This window comes from Canis lupus, chromosome 3 (assembly GCF_048164855.1).
Source record: "Canis lupus baileyi chromosome 3, mCanLup2.hap1, whole genome shotgun sequence".
Classification (NCBI taxonomy): Eukaryota; Metazoa; Chordata; class Mammalia; order Carnivora; family Canidae; genus Canis; species Canis lupus.
The window spans coordinates 28080167-28103290 of record NC_132840.1 but is presented as its reverse complement, the minus strand read 5'-3'; the positions used below and the strand labels follow the sequence as shown (position 1 = coordinate 28103290).

The following is a 23124-nucleotide window of genomic DNA, read 5'->3' as shown; positions in this document are numbered from 1 at the left end:
GACAGATCGAAGGTGGACCGTCCCAGGGAGATCTGGGTGGGATTCCCTTCCTTTTTCTGAGGGCTGTTCCAGGCAAAACTGTTGAAGGGGAAGCCAGTTTCTCTGGACTGGATGATTCTATGGAGTGTCCAAAGTGGGAGACTCCTTCTGGAGACAGAATAGAAGTGACAGCGAGCTTGCGCTGAGAGATGGGGGTGAATTCAGCCTGTCTGAGAATCCTGGATCCTCTCCCAAGCAGATGCAGCTTCCCCATGCATCAGAGGTAGGACTATGGCTCCTCACCCCTGAGGGGGACCAGTGGGGCATGAGCCCTGCTTCTGGGGAAGTTTTTGCTGTGGCTACTTCTGCATTCACATGAGGTTCCCCGTCAGCCCTGTGAATGCAGGCATACTGTTTTTTTGCGGGTTTCTCTGATGTCTGTATCTAGGGCTGCATGTCCAGTGTGGCAACTGCACATGGCCGTTAAGCACTTGCAGTATGATAGTTCCAAACTGAGATGGGCTGTGGTAGAAAGTACACACTGGAGTTTGAGAACTTAGTACAAAAAAGAATGCAAAATAGCTCACGACTGCTTTCTTTAAATTAGCAAAATCATAATAATGATTTTAATGAGTTAATAATAAGCCCAGCCTTACCTGGTAATTACTGGGTTAAAATATAAAATATATTGACAGAATATATCATTAAAATTAATTTCTTGTGTTTGTTTTTACTTTTTTGAAGACATAGCTTCCAGAAATTTAAAAATCAAACCTGTGGCCCTCTTGCATTTGTGGCTCACATTCTGTTTCTACTGGACAGGGCTGCTCTGGTACTGATGGGCTGGCTGGGTGCTGCTTTTGGTTGTGGAGTGCTGAGCAGACATTTCTGTAGCACCTCTGCACACAGGGCACGGATCCTTGATAGCAACCACGCCCTTGTCTGTTTACCTACACAACCCCCAACCTGCAGCAGGAGTAGGCTCAGACGTGGGCTCTTTCTGTTTGTGTCCTTTACAAAGGAACTGGGAGTTCTTTCATTCTACATTGCTAGGTCTGCTGTTATGTCTAGGTACAGAATTGTTTGGGACTCTACAGTGTTGAAACTCAGAGGCTCAGGCCCTCCCCAGATGCTGCAAAACTAGGAAGGGAGAACAGCAGGCACAGAAATGCTAGCAACAGAGGGTACTGTGTTCTGAGAGGCCAGGAATGGTGCAACCATTATTGAGGTTATGGGAAGTGGAGTTCACTGGAGTGAGGCAGCAGAGAAGATTCCCTGGGGGAGGAGGGTTATGAACAGGGCCAGGCAGGTGACATGGGCAGAATCAGCGCTTACGGGCTGAGGTGGGAAGGGGCAAAAAGAGCCAGTCTCAGGGCAGCCCTTGTGGATGACCTCAGTCTGCTTGTCACCAAAAGGGGCTTTGCAGTCCTCCATTAGCCCTCATCAGCCGGAGGGCAAACCAGCCCAGCCTTACTTGGCAATTAGGCAATGATGCTTTTGGATGATGGAGATTCACGACAATGCAGCGTTTAACAAGACAATGATGCCAAGCGTGGAGCCATGCTTCCCCTTGGTTCCTCTGCCTCTATCCTCCTGGATGGGGCTGGGTCAGTACTTTGTGGAGGGGCCCATCCACCTCCCTGGTCTGCAGGGGCTGAACCTGGTGCCAAGCAGATACAGAGGCCTGTGGGACTCACCACAGCTTATTCGCAGAGCCCCTGCCACACACAGATACCATAATTTGGCGGCAGTTTTTCTATTTGAACGTCCAAAGGACAAAGTGAACATTTAAAATCTGCAAGCTGGACAGTCTTTGCTTTGGAGCCTGCAGTGAATTCCTTCATCTTGACAGTCAGGTCATTCTTCTCAGCATTGCTGCAGTATTTAGGGTCCAAGAGGAAAGATACTAAGAGAGCTGGGGAGCTGGAGGAGGCCTGTGGGCATGGGTATAGCCCATTGGGTTCAGGTCCAACTTTGTGGGAAGGAGGGCTGGCATCCCAGTGCCACACCTAGCTGGATGTCTATACTCTTTACTTGTTCTTTTTTTATTACCACCAGTGGCATTTAGTACATTCACAATTTTGGGTAATCTTCACCACAATTTCGTTCTGGACAATTTTATCCCCTTAAAAGGAAAATGCATATCCATCAGCAGTCACTCCCCATTGCCCCCTTCTCCTAGCCCCTGGAAACCACCAGTCTACCTTCCATCTCTATGGATTTGCCTGTTCTGGACATTTCATATCAATGGAATCCTACAATATGTGTTCTTATTTTCTGGCTTCTTTTACTTGGCATGTTTTCAAGGTTCATCCATGTATCAGAACTTTATTCCTTTTTATGGTTGAACAGCCTTCTGCAGTGTGGATATATAGCACATTTTGTGTATCCATTTATATTGTGATGAGCATTGGGGTGCTTCCATCTTTTGGTGACTGTGAATAATGCTGCTGTGAACATTTGTGTACATGATTTTGCTTGAGTTCCTGTTTTCACTTCTTTGGGGGCAAGCTCCCTTTTTGTTTGAGCATTCCATGAATTTCCTGGGCCAGACTTGACTTTGAGAGCCAACAAGATCATGCAGGCACTGTGAGTCAGGAGCCCTGGTTCCCAGCTTGGGGCAGCCACAAATGCTGACCTTGGGAAAGTCTCTTTCCTCCTCTGTGCCTTAGTTTCCTGCTCTATAAAAAATGAGGTCGACCAGATCTCTTTCCATTTGCCTTCCTTGGAGCCCTGGGTTAGTGGAGCTTTGAGGAAAGAGGGAAAGGCCAAACAGTTGGGCTGAAGATCTTTTTTTTTTTTTCCCTTCTTTAGCTTGACTGTCTCTCTTTTTGTTTGTTGCTTTTCTTTGCATTGTAAGATATTTTAAGTAAATGATTTCTGAATACAAGGGATTTTCCCTGTCAGTGAAGTGTAGATGGTCTCATGAATCATACAAGGACTTCTGGGTGAAAATGAACATGATCCTGCTGGGAGGAGAGAATCCTACTGATGGATGCTCGGCCTGGCTTCTTCCCTCGGTTCCCTGAGGGTGGCGGGGGAATGAAGTGCCTCCGGGTCAGTGGGGAGCAGGAAGCTCTTAAACTGTGTTGGAGAAAGCATGACTCTCCATGTGCTAGTTTCTTTTCCTCCTTCTGAGCACATCATAAATTCAGAACAGTAGTGGAAAGTGTAGACTCTAGAATCTTTCCACACTTGTTCTGGTTCAGGTTGCACAGAGATTAGCCATATGACCTTGGGCAAGCCACCTAACTGTTGTGTGTTTCAATTTTCCCACTCATAAAACAGGCATGGTTCCTGCTTCATGATTTGTTATGAAGATTAAGTGAGATTATCCCTTATAAAGTCCTAGAGTGGTAGGCCCTAGGCATCATTCTATTAACGTTAACCATTGTGATGATAGCGATGATGACACAAATGATGAAATCTCTCTTCCCTCACAGAACTATCCCCTTTCCTGGCCCAGCTGACTCTTCTTACTCTGAATTTTTACGGTCCTTACTTTGGTCTACACTATTTAACATCTAGTATTCTCTGGTTCTTTGGCATGTGCATATCCATTTTCCCAATATGCTCCTTAGCTTTGGGAGGGTGGGTCTGGCCCATGGTCTGCCCATCTGATGATGAGGTGGACCAAGACCTGCATCAGGGAAATGGGCTGCATGGACTGGGTAGCATGAGTTTGGGAGTAGATAGGTGACTCAGACATGCCAAGTCTAGCTGGAAGCCAGGCAGCCAACTTGAGCACCACAGAGGCAATTACATGGGTCTGGGCACTCAGTTTCCTTTGCTCAGAAAGGCTGCTCTTAAGTGGGATGAATGCCCCACCAAAGGGCATCGTGTGGGAGGTATTGTTACCTTGGAGGTAATAGTGCTCAGTGGTCAGTGCTCAAAGGTTAGATCATAAATCATTGTGACTTCTTGTGGCTTTGTTTGCTCATACAATAGCTCACTAGGCCTGAGATGACCTGCCGGGTGTGGCTACAGACTTGACTTGGACTAGTGACTCTGTAATGGTGCTTATGCTGCTCCATCGTGTTAACTTGTCTCTATTGCCTACTTGACCATGAGTCCTTTAAGAGCAGTGGTCTTGTTCACTGACTGGCACAAAATAGGTACTCAAAAAATATTTTTAGAGTAAATAGTGAAGGCAATAAGTGGTCCAGGGGGTTTATTTATTTGAAAGGCAGTAGTGGCAGGGGTACCTGCTGGGTTGGGGTAAGCACTGGCCGAGGGATGTTCATGAAGGTCTTCTTTGGGTGTTTGGGTCTTCAGAATGCTGTGATTAATCTGGAGGTGGCTGGGATGTACTGTGCCCCCATCATTCTGGGCCAGGAGGGGTCACTTAGCTTGTGGCATAATCCAAGGTAAGGATATGGATCCAAGGGGTTCTAGTTGGCACAGCCTATTTTCTGGATGCCAAGACTTCTGAAATTCAGGTAGATGGGTTGATATACATAAGTGGCTCAATTTATCCACTCACTGACTCCAGCCACAGCCTGCTGTCAGTGTTTTGTGAAGCCAAATGGGCATCAATAGATACATGGAAGGATCAACTCCAACTAACTCTGAACAGCCACTGTGATGTTACCATTCATTGTGAGCATAGAGGGTAGAAAGGGATGGAAGGTGGGGATAGATGGAGTTAAGTCCAGCAGTGGTGGCAGCTTCTGAGCTGCACCAGTTTGGTCCCTGCTATGTCATCAGGGGCCTCCAGACAGGCAGCTCACATCACGTGGACCTCAAAATGAGAATAGTGGTAGCTGTGGTTGTGGGCATTGCTATGTGCCAGTCATTGTCCTAAGAATTGTCGCTCCCTGTGAGTGCCCCATGAGGTGGTGTTATCTCAGTTTCATAGAAAACCAAGGTTTCTACACAGTAAGCAATGTGCTTAAGATCAGACAGCTAACAAGTGGCAGAGCCAGCACCCAAAGCCAAGTCTGTTTGCTTCTGAAGCATGTGCTCTTAACTGTGATACTACATTACCTTGCTACAGTGGCTTGGAGTTAATTAAAGCACTGGTAATGGTTTATTTAGGAACTGCTGCATTTTGCTGCTTTTAAGCTATACCTCACCTAAAAATAAACCTATACAAAGACACAACACACTCAGGACACATGCACACAGACACACAGACTCACTTCTACCTGCATATTTGTTTCTCTCACCCCAACTCTTTCTCCTTCCCTCCCATCTACCCACCCGTCCATCCATCTGCCTAACAAACGCCTGTCAGGATGCTGTTAGGTCCTGGGGATATATCAGTGATGACATATTCCTTGCCTTCGAGGAGCTCATGATCCAGTGGGGGGATGCTACCAAGTAAACAAGCAATTAGGTTGCAAAGTGATAAATCATACACAATGGAGGATGGTGTGGTGCCATGGGAGCACACAGCATGGGCAGGCGACCCCCCCCCACCACTGTGGATAGTTAGGGAGGTGGTGTGTGTCTATGGCAAGACCTCAGGGAAGGTGTTTTCTAAGGAGAAGAAATAGAATATGGAATATAACAGCTTCAGAAATGAGAGAGAATAGTGTGCTGGTCGATCTGCTTCTTTAGCTGCACTTGGTGACAGGAATCTCTGCAATGAGGGAGCTCTATTTTGGCCACAAGTTTCTGCTTGCCAGGTTCTTTGTGAAAGATCTGGGCTTCCAGAATGAGGCAGCATGGGCTCTGGGTCACCGGTTACTGGCTGCCTGGTGGTAGTGGCTGATTATAGGAGATCCTGATCTCTACTTGAGTCTGTGGCCTTCAGACTGCATGGTGTGGATGGCATTTTCTACTTTCACCTGCTCTGCTAACCTGATTTTGGGAAGCGTCTCTTCTTTTTCTTCAAGGGCAGGTTTAGTGCCTCTGGTCAAAGGTGTCACCTCCCGTTATGTCCAGGCCCAGAGGAGGCTCACTGCAGAGGAAGGCTTTGAGCCTCTAGGCAGATGGGCTGCTGCATCACCATGAGCCCTCTGGAAACCCCCGTTGCAGAGAGAATTGAGACAGAGGCCCCCTCTCTGCATGTTTTGATGGTCAAGGGCAGCAGCTTTATGTTGTATCATCACCAAGATCAAGGGAAATGTGTACGAGTCCAACCTTAATTTAAGTCCCAATCCGTGCCAATTTCATGTTAGCAGATCCGTTTGGAGCTGGAGGTAATGGGCCATATCATGCCCCAGAGCTGGAGCAATGACTTATGTTGATGTCGCCCACTGGCTTTTTATGGAAATTATTAATAAATCAGTAATTCTATCTGCAGTGATGTTGTTGTGTTTATAAATATTTAATTTACCTTCAGGTGCCCACATTTCCTCCATCTTTGCCTTAAACTCTGCTGACATTGCTCTTGTTTCTGAAGCACCGCTCAATAGATTAAGTTATCAGTAGAGGGAAAGGTTAACTTCTCTCTCTCTCTCTCTCTCTCTCTCTCTCTCTCTCTCTCTCGCTCTGGAGTATGGCTTTATCTTTTCTTTTTAATCTTTGCATGATTTGGCTCGGGGGGGTGGGAGTCAAGCCGAGGGAATGTGACGTCTCTTGTGAAAATGATGAAAGATGAGTCCAGTTTCAGAAGAAGACAGACAAAACTTTTCCAATGACAACCTTGCACAGGTGCAGACCTGTTGTTGGCATCTGTTTGTCCCTCCTTCAAATTAATGACATTTAGTATCTGAAATTGTGTCTGGTGTTTTCTTCCCACAGAGAAATATCTTTGTCCTTGCCACTGACTCATCTTTTGAAATCCAGCGCTTTGATGATGATTGTATGGCAGGCTGAATGGAAAGAGCTTAACAAAATCAAAATAGAGGCACCATCCAAGTCCGGTGCTTTCTGGCAGAGATGGGGGTCCAGCCTCACCAGGGAGGCAGCAGCTGGGAAGCAACAAGAAGTTTCTTGCGTCTCAGGAGCTGATGTGAGCTAATTGTTATTATTATTTTTTTATTCTTCTGTTTCAGGAAATTGCAGCTTATTTAATAACATTTGAGAAACACGAGGAATGGCTAACCACATCCCCTAAGACAAGGTAATGTCCCAGATCTTGCAGTTCTTCAACTATGTACGGTAAATGGATTGATTTTCATTGATTACCTGGTTTGGCTGATCAGTTCGTGGGCAAGTTGCACATACCGTGTTGCATGTGATAGCGTGCGACACTGAGGTCTCATTAATTGACCCAAGACAGTGGCAGTGAACACAATCAGACAGCTTCAAAACAGCATGGAGGCTGTCACACGAAGTTGAAGCTTTTAAACTTGATGGCTTAATCCTGGGTCTCCCGGCCAGCTACTTTGAAAGCCTTGGCGGGTGGGTACATCAGGGGAACTTTATTTTGGGAAAGTACCCCCCTGCACTTTCTAGTGTTTTCTAGAAACTCAGTCTTTAAATGAGAAACTACCTTCACTGTCCACCTTTGTCTCAACATGTTTTACAAACTCAAAGTTGGGTCATTCCTGGTTGTGGTGAGAAGATCTCCCAAATCAGAAGCAGGGACTAAAATTGCAGTTTATTATGCAGCAAATGTGCTGAACCAACAGACTGCCACAGACAGGGTACTTCCCACACTACTTGGGGACAGGGAATGGGTGATGATGACTCGGCCGCGCAAATCATACTGCCGTGTGAAGAGCAGTGAAGCTGGGGCTTGGGGTTTGTTTAAAAGGCAGCTTCTTCTTTCTTCCCCTGCTCTCAGCTTTATTTTTGGTGTGTTATACTTTAGAGCTTCGGAGATACGTGGCCACCAATTGCTACCACGTATCCATTAGTGGTGACAGGTCAGGCATTCGTCAGTGTGATGGGTGTTGGCCAGAGTGCAGCTCACACGGTGGCTGGGCTGTGGGGGTGACTTCAGAGGCAGAAAGCTCAGTCTGTCTCTGGGGGAAGAAGCACCAAATTCTCCAGGTACGTTACCTGAGACCAGGGAAAGGGGCGGGGGTGTGTCCTCTGCCCCCTTGCCCAGTTCCTTGACCTCTGTCCTTTCTGAGCCACGGAGGAAAGAGGGTCTTATCCTCTAGAATGCTTGCTCATTCTAGAAGGTACTTTAAATTATTACTTTATTAAACTTAAGTTTTTATTGGTTGGCATCATTTAGACAAGGACAAAAGTGTCCATTTTGGAGGATGTTGGAGGATATTGAGGAGAAAGGTTGATTCTGAGATTCACATCTCCATAGGTGGGGCTAGAGGTTGGCTCTGATTTTTTTTTTTTTTTTTTGACCTTCCAGCCTGAATGCCTCTGCAGGATGTTCTCATTCCTCAGCCTTCTGGGGCCATGATTTCCTTTGCTAGAAAATCAAATGGTTTGCATTAGTTAGCTTTTGCTGCGATCATGCTATCTAAGAAACAATCTCCAAACTTAGTGACTGTGGAACAGCAGACTTCTTTTCCCCCTGCTCATGGGTCTGCGGGTTGGCTATGGCTTTGGTAGAGTTTAGGACTGCTCCATGTATCTTTTTGTTCTAGGACCTGGGCTGAAGAAGCACCCACAGTCTGGGACAGATGGTCATGGAGCATGGCAGAGGCTTATAAGCCTAAGGCAATCCATGTAGGCACGATGAGAATCCCTGCTGCATGTGGCATCCTGTCACCCTTGCTCCCAAGTCCATTAGCCAAAGCCATTCCTGTGGCCAAGCCCAATAAAAGCAGGTGCAGGAACGACATTCTTCCATGGTGCATGGGTAGGGGTGGAGTGGATGAGGAAATGGTGATGCAATCTACTGTTTGGTGAGCACAGCCGTATTCCTGACTATGGGAAAGCCTGGCATACTCATCTCTTTCTTCTGGGGGCATCTTCTTTCAGGGCAGACATCCCCAGACCTGAGCAGGCACCAGAATCAGCTGGAGGCCTTGCTAAAATACACATGCCGGGGCCCCACCCCCAGAGTTTCTGATTTAGTACTCCTGGTGTGGGGCCTGGGCACCTGTTATTTCTGACAGGTTCCCTGGGGATGGGATGCAGCCAGCCTGGGGCCCCACTCTGAGAACCACTGCCCTGGTTTCTGTGCCGGGGAAGGAAGTCTGTCCAATTTCTTTCTCTGCACTATTCCCTGACTCTACAAAGTGCCCTCATCTTGAGCAGCCTGTGGCTTCTGTGTGCGCCCTTCACTCCTCAGCGAAACACTCCTTGAATCTAAGTGGAAGGAAAGAGCTTCTCTTTAGCCAGAGAGTGAGATTCTCTGGAACGCGTCCCGGGCCAGACATCTGATTTCAGATACGCAGACACGTGCTGTGCTTCAGAACAGCCTCTGACTGCAGATCAGTAGAACATTTCAAGCGGGGATTTTGCCTCGTGTTTCAGCCTTCAGAGTTTGGGTTTCAGTTGAGAAGTGAATGTCACTCACGGTCATGCCTGACTCACTTGACTTTTTGGAGTATAAATAGAGCCAGGAGACTTCCCATCCCGAGGCACAAGGGGCATGTGTGCAGCAGAGAGGGAATGTGGGAATCAGATATTGACAAAGCTGGGTTTGAGGCCTGGCCCTGTCACTCAATCACTTTGTGACTTTTAGAAAGTCATTTTAGTTCCTCATTAAAAGCTCCCCTGTTTTTCCTCACGTATGGAATGGAGTTGATGCTCCTGTCCTCACTGGGCCATTATGAGGGTCGAGTGAGACAGTGTTTGTGAACTTGCTTTGCATGCCATGAGGCTCAGTGTCGATGCCAGCGGATATTCCTGATCCTCTTGTCTGCGAGGAGTGGTCCCCGGGCCTGCTGCAGGCTGCAACTTCAGGAGACATCTGCCAGAATTTCTTCAGGCTTTGGAAAGATGAATTTCTTTCCTGAAGGCAGAGGGTGAAGACAGAACGTTTCCTATTAGTATTATAATATCCACTTCGTGTTTACACTTGAAAGCTTCTCATCCCAGGAGGAGGAAAAGTTGCTGTGGTTGTTCAAGGACCTTCCTAAATTAGTTGTTGAGTTGAGTTTGGATTCCCCACCCCCCTTCCCATCTCTAGTATTGAAATTAATTGGTGCAGTTAACTGCTGAGTTCATACAAACCGGCCTCCTGGTACTAAGGAATTAATGACACCAATACTCTGCTGAATGAGAAGGCAATGCAACTTCTGTGTGCCACCGCCACTGCCACTGCTAATTTCATTTTAGAAAATTAATAAAAATGAATTGCACCACTGACATTTATAGAGTTTCCTAATAAAATGATACATTGTTTGTGTGGAGGAATCCCTATTAAATTAATTGTTGTAATCGGTTCACATATAGATGTTGGTATAGGAGCTGCTCAGGGACCCACTCCTTGTCTCGGTGGCTTGCTGATGGCTGGGGGTTATAAATATAGCCCTTGCTCAGATACTGCCCTAATTACAGAGAAGGTCCCGGGAGCCCCACTCACCTGTTTCATAATGAGGTGTGCTACAAGGAGGCTCCCAGGGTTGGGGGCCTCGGGGGCGGCGGCGGCACCATGGCAGGGTTGAGTGTTGAATGTTTAAACAGCCCATATTATATTATCAGCAACTGGGACCTTCTGGAAATGGCAGTTTGAAAAATCACCCTTCAGGACGTCTTTATTTGGCACTTGCTGTGTGCTCAGCAATATAATAATACCATTTGGAGGCCCCAGGGGAACTACACACACACACACACCACATCCCACCCCACCAGGTGAATTCGGAGTCTTGGAATTAAGAGCCTATTCCCTCAGTCTAGAATGTTCTTCAGGCTCCTCCTTCTGGCCTTGATTTGGTGTCACTTTCTCCGTGAGGTCTTCCCTGAGCACACTATTTAAAACCACACCCCTCCCATTCAGCCAGACCTCCTTTCCTTTTTTCTTGTTTTATGTTTCTCTGGAGCACTTATTGCCATATGACACACAATGTATTTCACCTATTTATTTGTCTAATTCACTTATTCATGATCTGACCTCCTCTCCCCCACAGTGACAATATCACGAGGCATTGGTGTGTTCCTGGGGTGTCCCCAGTACCTGGAACAGCACTGAACATGTGGTGGGCACTCAGTGCACGTTTGTGGCACGAACAAGAGTGAGGCAGAAGACGAGTGTGAGTGTGTGAAGGAAGAGAGCTGGGTTTGCTCCATTCTATTTTTGTCTGTGTGTCTCCCAAGGATCAGCTAATTGACCTAGTCCTGTGCTTTTAAATCCTTTCAACAGTTCTGCCAGGTGGCAAGATGCAGAGAGGGTACACAATCTGTCCAAGACTGCACAGCAAATGTTGGAGCTGGAGCTGGAGCCCAGGGTTATCTTATTGCAAAGCTTGTAATCTTACCTTTTAGGCTGTACCGCTGTGTGGGTGTGGGGTTCAAAGGTGGCCCAATAAATAGTTTTGATATTCCTTCCCACCTCCCACCTCCAAAATTTCTGAGCCACACTGGAGAGTCAGGCACCAGGCAGAGCGTCCTTGTGTTGGTGAGCGTGGCTCAGGTGTGTCTGTCAGGTATGTTCCTGAGTTGGATGCAGCCTCCCAGGCATGGACAGTGCGGGAAACTGCACACTCCCCTGCAGTGCAGAATGTAGAGTGGAGCAGGGCATGGGGTGGGGGTGGGGGAAAGGCTGCAAAATTTAGCAATCGCAATAATTTATTGCTCCTCCCTTGGGAACCATGCAACCTTCCCTGGAAGCCGGGGACAAGCAAAGCTTAAGATGAAATTGGAAGCACTTCTGTCCCAGGAATCCTGTGTACACTAGTTAGAAGAGGCTGGAAGATGCTATTAATTATCTAATTAATTAATTAGATTTATATAGATAGCACCTAACACTGAAGCACTAAAGGTCTAGTAATAGAATTTTCCTATAATGAGCACTAAATGCTTCGTGGTCAATAAACAGTAAACCAGCCAAAGATAGGGAGGGAGTCTGGAAGGAAAGGAAAAGAAAAGTGAGACCTAAGTTTTGAAAAGACCCAAGTGACTCCCAGACACATCCCACTGTCCCTCTCTTATCTCTCTAGACCCCACCTGTGCATTGCTTGTTGTGCTCCCGGTGATGGCCAGGTGGGAGGGTGGACACTGAGTCCTCTGTCCTCTGCTCTTGCTTACCAGTCCCCTACCCAGGACTATTGTCCCTTGGATGGAGTTAGCCAGTGCTTCTGCCAGTGTTTCAGACTGGAGTTCGCAACCTGATTCCCCCAGGTAGGCCTGTACCACCAATGTCACGCTTGGATTAGGGAACCATTCCCGCTGTGCTTCCCTCTCTGGGATGGACTCCCCTCCCTGCATGAGCTGTCCTACAATGCTCCTTTGTGACATCATTGTTCCCCTCCAATGCCTCAGAGATTTCCTATGTGATAAGTCCCACTCTAGCTTCAAGTTCAAGGTCATTCTCCTGCCTCAGCCCAAGGTCATTCTCCTGCCTTAACCCATATTCTTCAGTGTTTCCCTTTGACTCCTACCTCAGAACACCTACTACAGTTAGGGGGCTGCTTCCTGCTCTCCAAACACATCTTCCGTGTCCCCTCCTTTTGCCTTCAGATCTCGAATGCTCCATGCCCAACCCAATCTGCCTGTCCTTTGAATCTCACTTCTTTTTGGGAGCCCCTGCAAACACATCAACCTGTAGTGAGCCCTCTTCCCTGTCAGCTTCTGCAGCCCACATTCTCTGTATCGTCAACTGTTTGACAGTCTCGCTGTCATCAGTATGTAAGTCTTGCCTTCCCAGTGAGATGGTGAGCCCCCTGCCCTTGGGTCATGCTGTCTTTTTTGTCTCTGAATGGCTAGTGTACAGGGAGCTTTGATGGGGCACAGGGTGGTGTGCAGACTCAGGGCAGAGCAGCAGGTGTGCACCAGCATGGGCTGGTAGAGTGGGACCAGTGTGTGGGCACAGGGCTCCACCTAGAGAGCCAACCCAATCAGGCCCCAGGCTGGTCCCCATGCAGTTGGTGCTGCTAGGGCCACAGCCCTCTGCAAGGGGTGCATGGGGGTCATAACCTGCTGGCCCCTTGAAGGGCCTCTGATCCTTGGGACAGCCCTGATTGCTGGGGAGGCTGCTTGAGAGACCAGAATAGAATTTCGAAGATCATGTGGAGCTCCTATTTGGGTGATTAAAGAATTCTCAGAAGGAAACAGGAATGAGGTTCTGACACATGCGGCAGCATGGCTGAAGCTAGACTAGAGGACACTCGCTCACTGGAGTGCGCCCATTACAAGAAGACAAATCCTGTGTGACTCCAGTCTGTGAAGTCCCTAGAAGAGTTGGACTCACAGAGAGACAGAGGAAAGAAAGGTGGGGGCTGGGAGACTGGGGGACGGGATGGGGAGTGAGTGTTTCATGCAGAGAATTTCAGTTTGGGAAGATGAGAAAGTTCTGGGAATGGATGGTGGTCATGGGTGCACCACATTGTGGATGGACTTAATGCCACTAAAATGCACACTTGAAAGTGGTAAAAATGGTAAATTTTATGTTACTTGTATTTGACAACGATTAAAAAAAGATTCCCATAGTGGCTTCTTTCTGTGTCTAGTTGGGCAGAGTGGGTGGTCAGAGATTGGCCCTGCGTGTGCAAGTGTGTGTGGGTGTGTGTACATGTGTGCATGCACGTGTAGGGAGGGGGTTCTGTTGGGGGATGGAGTTAGAGAGGGCAGCCCTTATATCTACATCATTTCAAGGACTCTGTTCTTTGCGGCTGCAAAGAAAAAATAAACTGGGTCAGCAGTCATTTCAATGTGGCGACCTTTGCGTTACGCTGAATTGGGGACCTGCTATCAAATTAACATAACGATGTGTCATGTTACATCCATTTCAGTATTTGCCTAATATATTGAGCGAATCCTCGACGAAGTGCAAACTACCATCATTAACCAAAGAGCAAGTGCAGTGCAAGGAGGTTCGTAGGCTCGGTGTCTGCTGCCTGAGGACTCATGAGCAGCCCGATCCGCTGGGACCTTCCCGGAAGGCATCTGCCTCAGGGTCCTGAGTTTTGAGACCTTTCCCCATGAGGCAGGGAATTAGCTGTGACCTGGATCCTGATAAAGTGTCTGGTGTCTCGACAGTGGTGGGGAAATCCCTAGCCTCCATATCGAAGTGGGTCTGTCCCAGATTCCAGTTCATTATCAGGAATCACAGACTGCAGAGGAGACGAAGCAGGGGCAGCCGGCAGAGGCCACCTCTCCAGGATGCCCTGTGTGTGGGGACAGGGGCTGCCCAGGTCCCGGTGTCCCTGGATCTCCTGGGAGGTTTCCCCTGCTGTCCTCTCTGCAAGTGGGCAGCGGGTAATGGGTCCTCCTCTGGGCTTAGCAGCTTGTTGAAATGGCACCAGCAGCCAGGCCAGCTTTCATTACCTCCCTCCTCAGTTCCAGGAGCCAGGACAGCCAGTCTAGCAAGCCGCCTTCCTGGAGGGAGCTGAGACAGGGAGTGGACCTTTGTGTCTCCGGTCTCCCTGGACTAGACAGTTGCCAGCTCCTGGTTGCCGCTTCTGCTTCCTTTCAGTAGTTTTATTTTTATCAAAAATATCCATGCACATAGTTTAATAAGTCAAACAGTCCTAAAGGGCTTGTAAGAAGGAGCAGCAGATCTCTGCCCCATAGCTCAATCCTACATCCCAGGAGTGACCACTTGTAATTCTCTCAGTTCTGAGATTTACCTCCAGACTTTTCCATGTGTTATTCTGCTATTTCTTGCTGTGTCAAGTTTAGATGGTTGTCATTGGACTTCCTCGGAAGCTAACTGAGGATTTAGTTATCTCGCTCTGCCATGCTGTGTTTTCCTTACCTGGGGGAAGGGCTTTGGTTGTGGGATTCTGAGATTCAGCAGCCTGGTTCTCCGGGGTACTGCCAGTGGTCTGGGAACCAGGCAGGGAAGGGGTGTGGAATTTCACCATCAATTAATGAATTCCCCCCCAGTTTATATCTGTGTTTCCTGCCTCTCCTCTGCACAGTCAAGAGTCTTACAGGGATTCTTTCTCCAGAGAATAAGTTTGTCTCCAATAGTGGTGGTTGCTTGGCTGCTCGGGGTAGATGTAAGGCCCTGGGAGGGTCTGACTGTTCCCTGCACAGACTTGCAAACTCTCCCTGTCACCCACCTCATTTCAAACTTCTGCCTTCTCTGGCACCTAATTCTTGCAATTTGCCAGTCTTTTCAGGCTCTGCAGGAAAGTGGGCTTGTTGGTCCCGATGTTCCCTGTGGGGCACGTGGCTTTGGGCTGCTTCTACTCTGCTAGGATGTCTTGACATCTGTCCCACTCCCATTTCTGCTGCTGTTGCCCTATCCTTATGGGTCTGCACCTATTTTCCTTCGTCCACGGCTGGCCCTGCACATTGGCTGGCCCCTTTTCTGCTGTTCACGCTCACACTCACGCTCATGCTCCATCTTACTTGCTGTTTCACTCTCTTGCTATTTTTTCTCTTTATCTCTTTTTCAGGAAGAAAAGCCTCACAATGCACAACCCACTCAGGGCCCTGGAAATCCCATTGCCAAGATGTGCACACCCCTGTGTGCAAGGATGCAGCCCCACAGGCATACTGACCCCCCCACCCCCGCCCACCGCATTTGCCTCCTCACCTTCTTCAATGGACCACCCTTGGTTTAGAGCCTTTCCTGGTGTCAGCACAAGGGGTGTGGCTGGCCTCTCCCTGGGCAGAATTTTGGGGGCTTGGGGGGCTACTGAGGGGCCATCTGGTATGCCTTGCATGTCACCTGACCATGTGCCTTAATGCTTTCTCTCGCTATGTGGCTACAAATGTGTCTTCCTGGGGTTGTAGGAGGCAAGGTGCTCTCATCAGGGCCCCTGTGGTGCAAAGTTGAGGTGCTGGGGCACCTGTGGGGACAGCTTTCTCAGGCGCTCCTGCTGGTGTCTGTGCAGGATGACCTGGCAGCGACGACTGTTTCTGAGAACGAGATATGTTGTTCTTATTGGCATTGTGCTTACACATACCGATGGCATTTACGGTCCTAATCAGTGCCCACGCCCTGAGATCTGGCTTTGTTTCTGCTCATGCCAGTTCATTCTTAGTGTCTTCATTCCCCCCCTGGATTTGGAAAATTAGGATTATCTAGTATTTCTGTAATGGGCCCAGGCTGGTGTCTGTGGTATTTCCTGCAGATCAATTCTGATCTAATAAATTGTTGCTGGCTGCAGGTAAAGGGAGCTGCCCGTGTGCCTGGCGGCAATGTTAGGTGGGAAGGTATGTTCTCGGGAGAGACCATTCTTTGCAATTCATGGTCTTCTGTGTAATGAGTAATTCCCAAATTAGCTTGATATTCTGGCCTAGAGGTTCTCCTACTGTTCTCAGTCTGGTTAGGAGCTATTACTGTCTTTGCTGTTCTGAGATTCCCCACAGTTCTTTATTATGGGGCTTTAAAAAAATTGAAAATAACCAAAAACAAAGGAAGAAAACCTTTCCTGGTTCTCCAGCATATTCCACTTTCCATGTGAGCTTTTACTTTGTGTGGTGTGTTTATATGCATGCACACAAACACACACACATGATACATGCATACACACCTGTAGACACACAGGTGCACCTGCATGCATGTATAATATGCTGACACACATGGACATACATGTCCATAGATAGGTATAGACACATACATGTGCTGACACACATGTTTACACATGCATACCTACAGATACACACATACACTTATGCACATATACACATGTATGTGACATACACAAGTACACAACACCCACCCACACAGGGGTACACATGCACACACACACACACACTGTCCTTCTGTCACTGTTCTCTTTTGTAAGAGCAATATTTCTGGGAAAAATTTCCTTCTTTTCATTCAAGAATTTAATAAGATGGGATGAAATAAAATTTCTCCTAAAAGAAAAAATAAATTCTTCCATAGTGGCTGCACTGACCTCACTGGGTAGAAAATTTACTGTTGGTTGAGGTACTTCATTTGAGGGGACTCTGGGAACAGAGGGGCCTCAGGCCCCAGGAGGGGGCGATGTAGAGGGTCGTGACTGAGCCAAGGGTGATGGCCTCACCAAGGTGGCTTCTGGGCTGGCTGCTCTGTGATTTCCATCACTGCTCCAACGAGGTCTCTAGGAATTTGGGAGCAGGCATTTGTGGGGATTCTTGAGGCACAGGCTTTTTTTGCTTATGGAGGAACCGGATTCACTTGCCTCTGCAGGTGTGCCCAGGCTGTGGTGTCAGGGAAGCAACCACTGCCAGGTTTAGGGGGAAAGCTATGGAGAAAGGCAGTGAAATCAGGGAAAGAAAGATTTAGGAGGAGAAAAGAGATGAGGCATGTGTGTTTCTGTCCAGGAGCACAGCCTGCACTGTGAAACGTGCCATTTCCATGCATCTTCCCACACATGCACACCTGTGGCTTCACTGCCTACAGTGTCATGGGCTCCCAGTCATGAATCCCATTTACCAACTTTGGGGGATGCCGTGCCCCACTCCCGATCTGGGGCTTGAAGGGGCTCTGTTGGGGGAAGACCATGTGTTACATGTAAGCCCTTTTACTCTTGAACCACACAGTACCACATTGTCACCTTATGTCATTGTTGCTCTGCTTCCATTCATTTGTTTATTCAGTGAGTACTTTTTGATTGCTCCCCACGTGCCAGGTGCCGTGCTGGGCTTTGGGGAGGTGGCAGTGAATCAGAGAACTTAAAATAATGGCAGTTTGGAGGAGTGCTACAAGGGACAAGTGCAGTGAGAGGCTGCCCCTTCCCAGCGGGGGTGGAGGGAGTGATGGGTGGGTTGCCTTCCTGGAAGGCTCAATATCAGGCAGAGACCTGACAGATGAGTAGGTGAGTGTGCGAGTGTGCATGTGAGTGCCCATGTGTGGGTGTGTGCATATGTATATGTGGGTGTCCCTGTGCATGTGTGCATGAGTATGTGTGCAGGGGGTGTTAGGGGAGTATGAGACTGGATAGAAAGTCATTGCGCTGGAGGTAGTAAGGATGGGGAGAACGGTGAGCTGAGTGGTGGTGTTGGAGGGGCAGTTGAGGCTGAGGTTGGAGAGGGCTGTGTAGACCAGGCAAGGATTTGGAGCTAGTGCTGGACCCATTGGGGACACTGAGGGGAGGGTTTTGAGCAGGTGGAAAGTGAACCAGAAGGACAAGAAGAGAAGTGTGGAGAAACCCAGAGCTCTCACTTGCCTCTGCAGGTATACCTGTTAGTGATGGAAAGACTGTCTATGTGAACGTGCAACATCCTGTTACTTGTTGTCCTCTCAGAAGACATGGTATGATCTAGCCTTGTGAGTTTAGAGAGTCAGAAGAACTCTTGGCTTCCCTGGGTGAACTGGGGGCTCAGTGGCTCAGAGCCTAGAGCTTTGATTCCCCTAGAATATCTATTGCTCCACCTCGGCTGCTGTCACCTCCACCTGTCCCTTGGTCCCCTCGTATTCTGTGCTCCTCCTTGGCTTCCTCTCTCCTCTTCAAATAGGGGTCCTGCCTGAGGCTCCATGGGAGGCAGGGCTCCCCAGGGGCTCTGCTGGGCATGATAGCTTCACGGCATGGGCCCATCTACGTGTTAGAAAAATATTAATGACAATGTGATAGTGATGGATGACAGGAGGAACACACAGGAGAAATATTCTCTTGAAATGATTGCCAAACTTGGAGTTCTTTTTTGGCTGTTGTACAGAATTCCAAGCTGAGAAGGAAATTTATCCCTTTACTTTATGAGTAAGTGGTTTGGTTCTGCTTCCTGTAGAAAACTTCCAACCTTAACTCCTATGTCCCATTAGCTTATGTCTGGAGTCATCCAGGGCTCCACTGTCTTTCTAGTGCCAGAGGGACCACAAGGATACATCAGAGTTTTGCAGTTTGTTAATTTTGTATTAAATAATTAATAGTAAAGTTAATTGATGAATTATTCAATTTTCAGGTAAAATGGGATGATAAATATTCATAACTTATTTTATTAAGGGAATTTCCATTTCATATGCCATTAAATCTAGATTAACAAAGGCTGATTTCAAATGAAGATTGAAAACAATTGTGCTTTGGAATTAATTTACTAAGTTAAGGTCATTGCTTAGTGAGTTTACCCCTTGCCAGAAAGTTAGGGCTTCATCACCTGGATAAGTGTCTGAATTCACAGAAGGAACATTGCCATTAGTTTAGGAACATTCCACAAGTCCGCTGAGGATTCCCCCTGCAGTGTTCCCAGTTTCCGCTGGGCTTGGAGAGGAGCACAGTGACATGGGGGTGCGCAGAGGGCAGGTCTGGAGTCCCTTATAGCCAGCATCTGGTTGTTGCTTTGAGCTATTTGTTGTTTGTTCAGGAACTACATCATAATATTAGCCCAAATCAAATGTGATGAGGGTGTACATTCTGATAAGAGATTGGTATATGCAGGGACACCCAGGTGGCTCAATGGTTGAGCATCTGCCTTTGGTTCAGGACACGATCCTGGGGTCCTGGGATGGAGTCCTGCATCGGCTTCCCCGCAGGGAGCCTGCTTCTCCCTCTGCCTGTGTCTCTGCCTCTCTCTCCGTGTCTCTCATAAATGAATAAATAAAATCTTAAAAAAAAAAAAAGAATGGTATATGCAGGGGCACCCGGGTGGTTCAGTGGTTGAGGTCTACCTTTGGCTCAGGTCGTGATCCCGGGATCCTGGGATCAAGTCCCACATTGGGCTCCCTTGTGGGGAGTCTGTTTCTCCCTCTGCCTATGTCTCTGCTCCCCTCTCTGTGTCTCTCATGAATGAATAAATAAAATCTTAAAAAAAAAAAAAAAAAAGAATGGTATATGCACACATCTCAAAGTCCATTTTAAAATACCTGGTTTTTCCCATGGAGTTCCAGGAGATATGTGCTGTGACTTCCTGTCCAGCAATGCTCTCAGCCAAGGATTAACTATGGCTTCAGTTTTTATTTGTGTTTTCTAGTTATCTGATTTCTTTGAGGTCTGGTTTATGTTAATTCGTGAAACTGCTGGAGCCCTGACCCACAGACCAGCACTGAAGCTTCATCAGTACCTCATAGGCTGTTGATAACTTGCAAAGCTGCTTTAAATTTGGGATCTCAAGCCTCAGAACAGCCCTGCAAAGTGGAGAGTGCCTGTTGGCAGGGAGAGAGGGGGACAGAGAAAGACAGAGATAAAGGGTAAGGGGTGGGTGTGGTGGGGAGAGAACAGGAGTCCTTCCCTCTCCTGCCTAGCCACTTCCCTCTGCTCAAGGCCTAGGCCACTGAGTCTTAGTGATTGTGTTACTCGCCCAAGGTCACTCAGCTTAATTAGGCACAGACGTGGAGACCATAGCCCAGGTCCTTCTGACTCATATTGGAGTACTTTGTTTCAACTTCAGCATCTTAGTGCTTTAAAATAATTTTTTAACCACCCCGAGTAGTGGGGCACTGGGGAGTATTTATAACCCAATGGAGCAGTTTTCTCTGCATCACCAAGTGTTCATTATAATTTTCTAGCAAAACTTGTTTGCTCTAGAGAAGTTGATCCTACAGTAAGCCTTCATTTCAGAGGAGAGCATTTGATGTTACATCTCATGAACCTGCTCTCCTGAAATTATTCCTAATTGGCTTGGAAAGTAGCTTCCAACAGGCAGATGGCTTAATATCTTGACTTTCTGGTTGTGACTCAGGGAGGCTCCAGGGTTCTTTCTGGTTTGGGATAGTGGTCTTGTTAACTTGGAGGGTTAGATCCTATCACTAACATGCAGATTGAAGTGCTGCCTCAGGGGAGATGGTGTGGAAACCAGCAGGGACAGCCTGTCTCATCAGGGATGTTGGATGGCAGGTGGGGCGAGGACAGAGGTTGTTGAAATGCAATTCTATAATCTCCAGCATTCGTCAACACGCCTTTATTGAGTGCCCGCTGTGTGCATAGGTTTGTACTAGGCAATGTGCGGTTACAAAGGCGGTAGGAAACATGGCCCCTAATCCAATTGGAGAGACAAGTCATGCATATCTGAGATAACTGGAGAGTAATTCCCAGACAGCACACACAGGAGAGCCTGGTGTACGTGTGTACACATGCACGCATGCGCTCGCACACACACGGAGCTGTAGGAAGAATGCAAAATGGGGCCAAGATCAATTGGATTCAATTGATTTCATTGGGAAAAACAGCACAGCAACATTTGTAAGGGTGAATTTCAATCAGAAAATCATGAACTTTGGCTGGGGGGAGGGGATGGTGCGCCCTGATGGGGGACAGGAGGGCGACACTTGGACTTTTCTTGTCCTAAAACCATGGATACAGCAGATTAATTGGTGGCTTTGGCATAAGTGATTAGAAGGCTCTAGAGGCCTTGGAATGCACTAGGATGGAATGAAAGCCCAGAAAGAATAGCTTAGTGGAGGGGAGGGCTGCCACTGGGATGTCTTCATTTGTGTTCAGTCTGTGGGGAGCCTGGCAGAGGCTGAGTAAGGAGACAAAGCTGCTCACGATGCTGAAGAGCTGCCCTGGAGGACACGACTACAGCCCCCTTTTATCGAGTGTCTAGGAAGGTGCAGGGAGGTTAGAAGGCCTTCCCCAGCTGGGATTCATACTCATCTGTCCAATTCTGAAGCCTCTGTAGGTCCTCTGCCCTTGCACACCTCATAGGACCATGAGTGGAACCATTTACAAGGTCACCCTCGTGGGCAGCTGGGATCATGCTGACTTCTTCCTATACTTGAGAGCAGTGCTTATCCACTGGGGACAGTTTTGGCATCTCCCCAAGACTTTTGACAATACCTGAGGACATAAACATATTACATATTGGTGGTCGCAATGGGAAGAGACATGCTACTGACATCTCCTGCTAGAGGCTGCTGACACTGCTAAACCTCCTACAGTGTCCTACAGTGCATGGGCAGCTTGTCACCTCAAAGAATTATCTAACCCTATATGTTGGTAGCTGAGGTGGAGAAACCCTGATGTCAGTGAAGGGAATTCCATGCCGAAGTGCATGGTGGTCATGAGCCAGACTGGATTTGAATCCTAGGTTTGCCACTTATTGGCCGTTAACTACCTCCCTGTGCCTTTGTTTCCTCATCTGAATAATGGGAATAACAACATGCCTGCTGTTGTGAGGAGTAAATGAATGAATGCTGAGCTCCTAGGACACAGCTTTGTTGTATTCACTATGATTATCTCGCCAGGAATCCGTTCGGAAGAGCAGTCCCATATGGCCCTGGGCTCTGTACACACACACACAGACCAATTGTTTTTTGCTTCTGTTTTTGTGGTTGCATGGAATGATGGCCTGAAGACTCATGTCATTCTCAACTACCAAAAACGATCTTTGGGATAAACAAGTTTCTGAGAGGAGAGAGTATTATTGGAATTCATGTCAAAACATTCAGCAGAGAAGGGCCTTTTAGGTGGGAGGTGATTGCCGGAAGAGTCAGAGTTATACAGGAGGTGAGACTCAAAGCCCAAACTCACTGATTATCCATGCAAAAGATATTTATTGATCACTAAGTTATCTATTGCTGTGTAACAAAGGTATTATGCTGAGTGAAGTAAGTCAGTCGGAGAAGGACAAACATTATATGTTCTCATTCATTTGGGGAATATAAATAATAGTGAAAGGGAATAGAAGGGAAGGGAGAAGAAATGTGTGGGAAATATCAGAAAGAGAGACAGAACGTAAAGACTGCTAACTCTGGGAAACGAACTAGGTGGTAGAAGGAGAGGAGGGCGGGGGGTGGGAGTGAATGGGTGACGGGCACTGGGGGTTATTCTGTATGTTGGTAAATTGAACACCAATAAAAAATAAGTTAAAAAAATTACCTCAAAATTAGGTGGCTTAAAATAATAAATATTTACCATTTCTGTGTGTCAGGAATGTGGGACAGCTTAGCTAGATCCCTCTGCCTCTGAGTGTCTCACACGGTGGCAGCCAGGGTGTCACTTGGGGCCCCAGACTCATCTGAAGACTTGAGTGAGGCAGGATCCTCTTCCAAGCTCATGCATGTGGTTGTTGGAGGATTCAGGTTTTCATCAACTTTGGGCCAGTGGCTCAGTTTCTCACCAGCCATTAGCCAAGGTCACCCTGGTTTCTTGCTACATGGGCCTCTCCAAAATGGCCACTTGCTTCATTGGTCAGAGCAAGTTAGCAAGATAGTATAGGAAGGTGAGCAAGACCAAAGCCAGAGTCTCTTTAGAATCAGATCTCATAAATGACATCCTATCACTTTTGTTGAACTCTGTTTCTTAGAAGTGAGCCACTAGGTCCATTTTACAGCCAGGGAGGGCATCACACAAGGGCATGAATTGCAGGAGGCAAGGATCACCAGGGACTAAATGAGATGCTCCCCACCATAATCATGTA

General features: G+C 47.6%; 1 protein-coding gene and 1 long non-coding RNA gene across 22 annotated transcripts in view; one reads left to right on the top strand and one right to left on the bottom strand.

Annotated features, from left to right (window-relative positions):
- CAMTA1 (calmodulin binding transcription activator 1) overlaps positions 1–23124 on the top strand; it is an 848042-nt gene that overhangs the window by 276651 nt on the left and 548267 nt on the right. For all 21 annotated transcript variants that reach the window (XM_072819831.1, XM_072819825.1, XM_072819824.1 and 18 more), the window contains one exon: positions 6924–6991. In XM_072819831.1, the coding sequence (XP_072675932.1) occupies positions 6924–6991 (68 nt within the window). The remainder of the gene's footprint in view (positions 1–6923; positions 6992–23124) is intronic.
- On the bottom strand, positions 4039–12141 carry LOC140630160 (uncharacterized). Its single transcript, XR_012027966.1, has 3 exons — positions 11896–12141; positions 10316–10447; positions 4039–9742 (listed from the first exon to the last, which is right to left on the bottom strand). It is a non-coding gene; the product is annotated as an uncharacterized lncRNA (long non-coding RNA).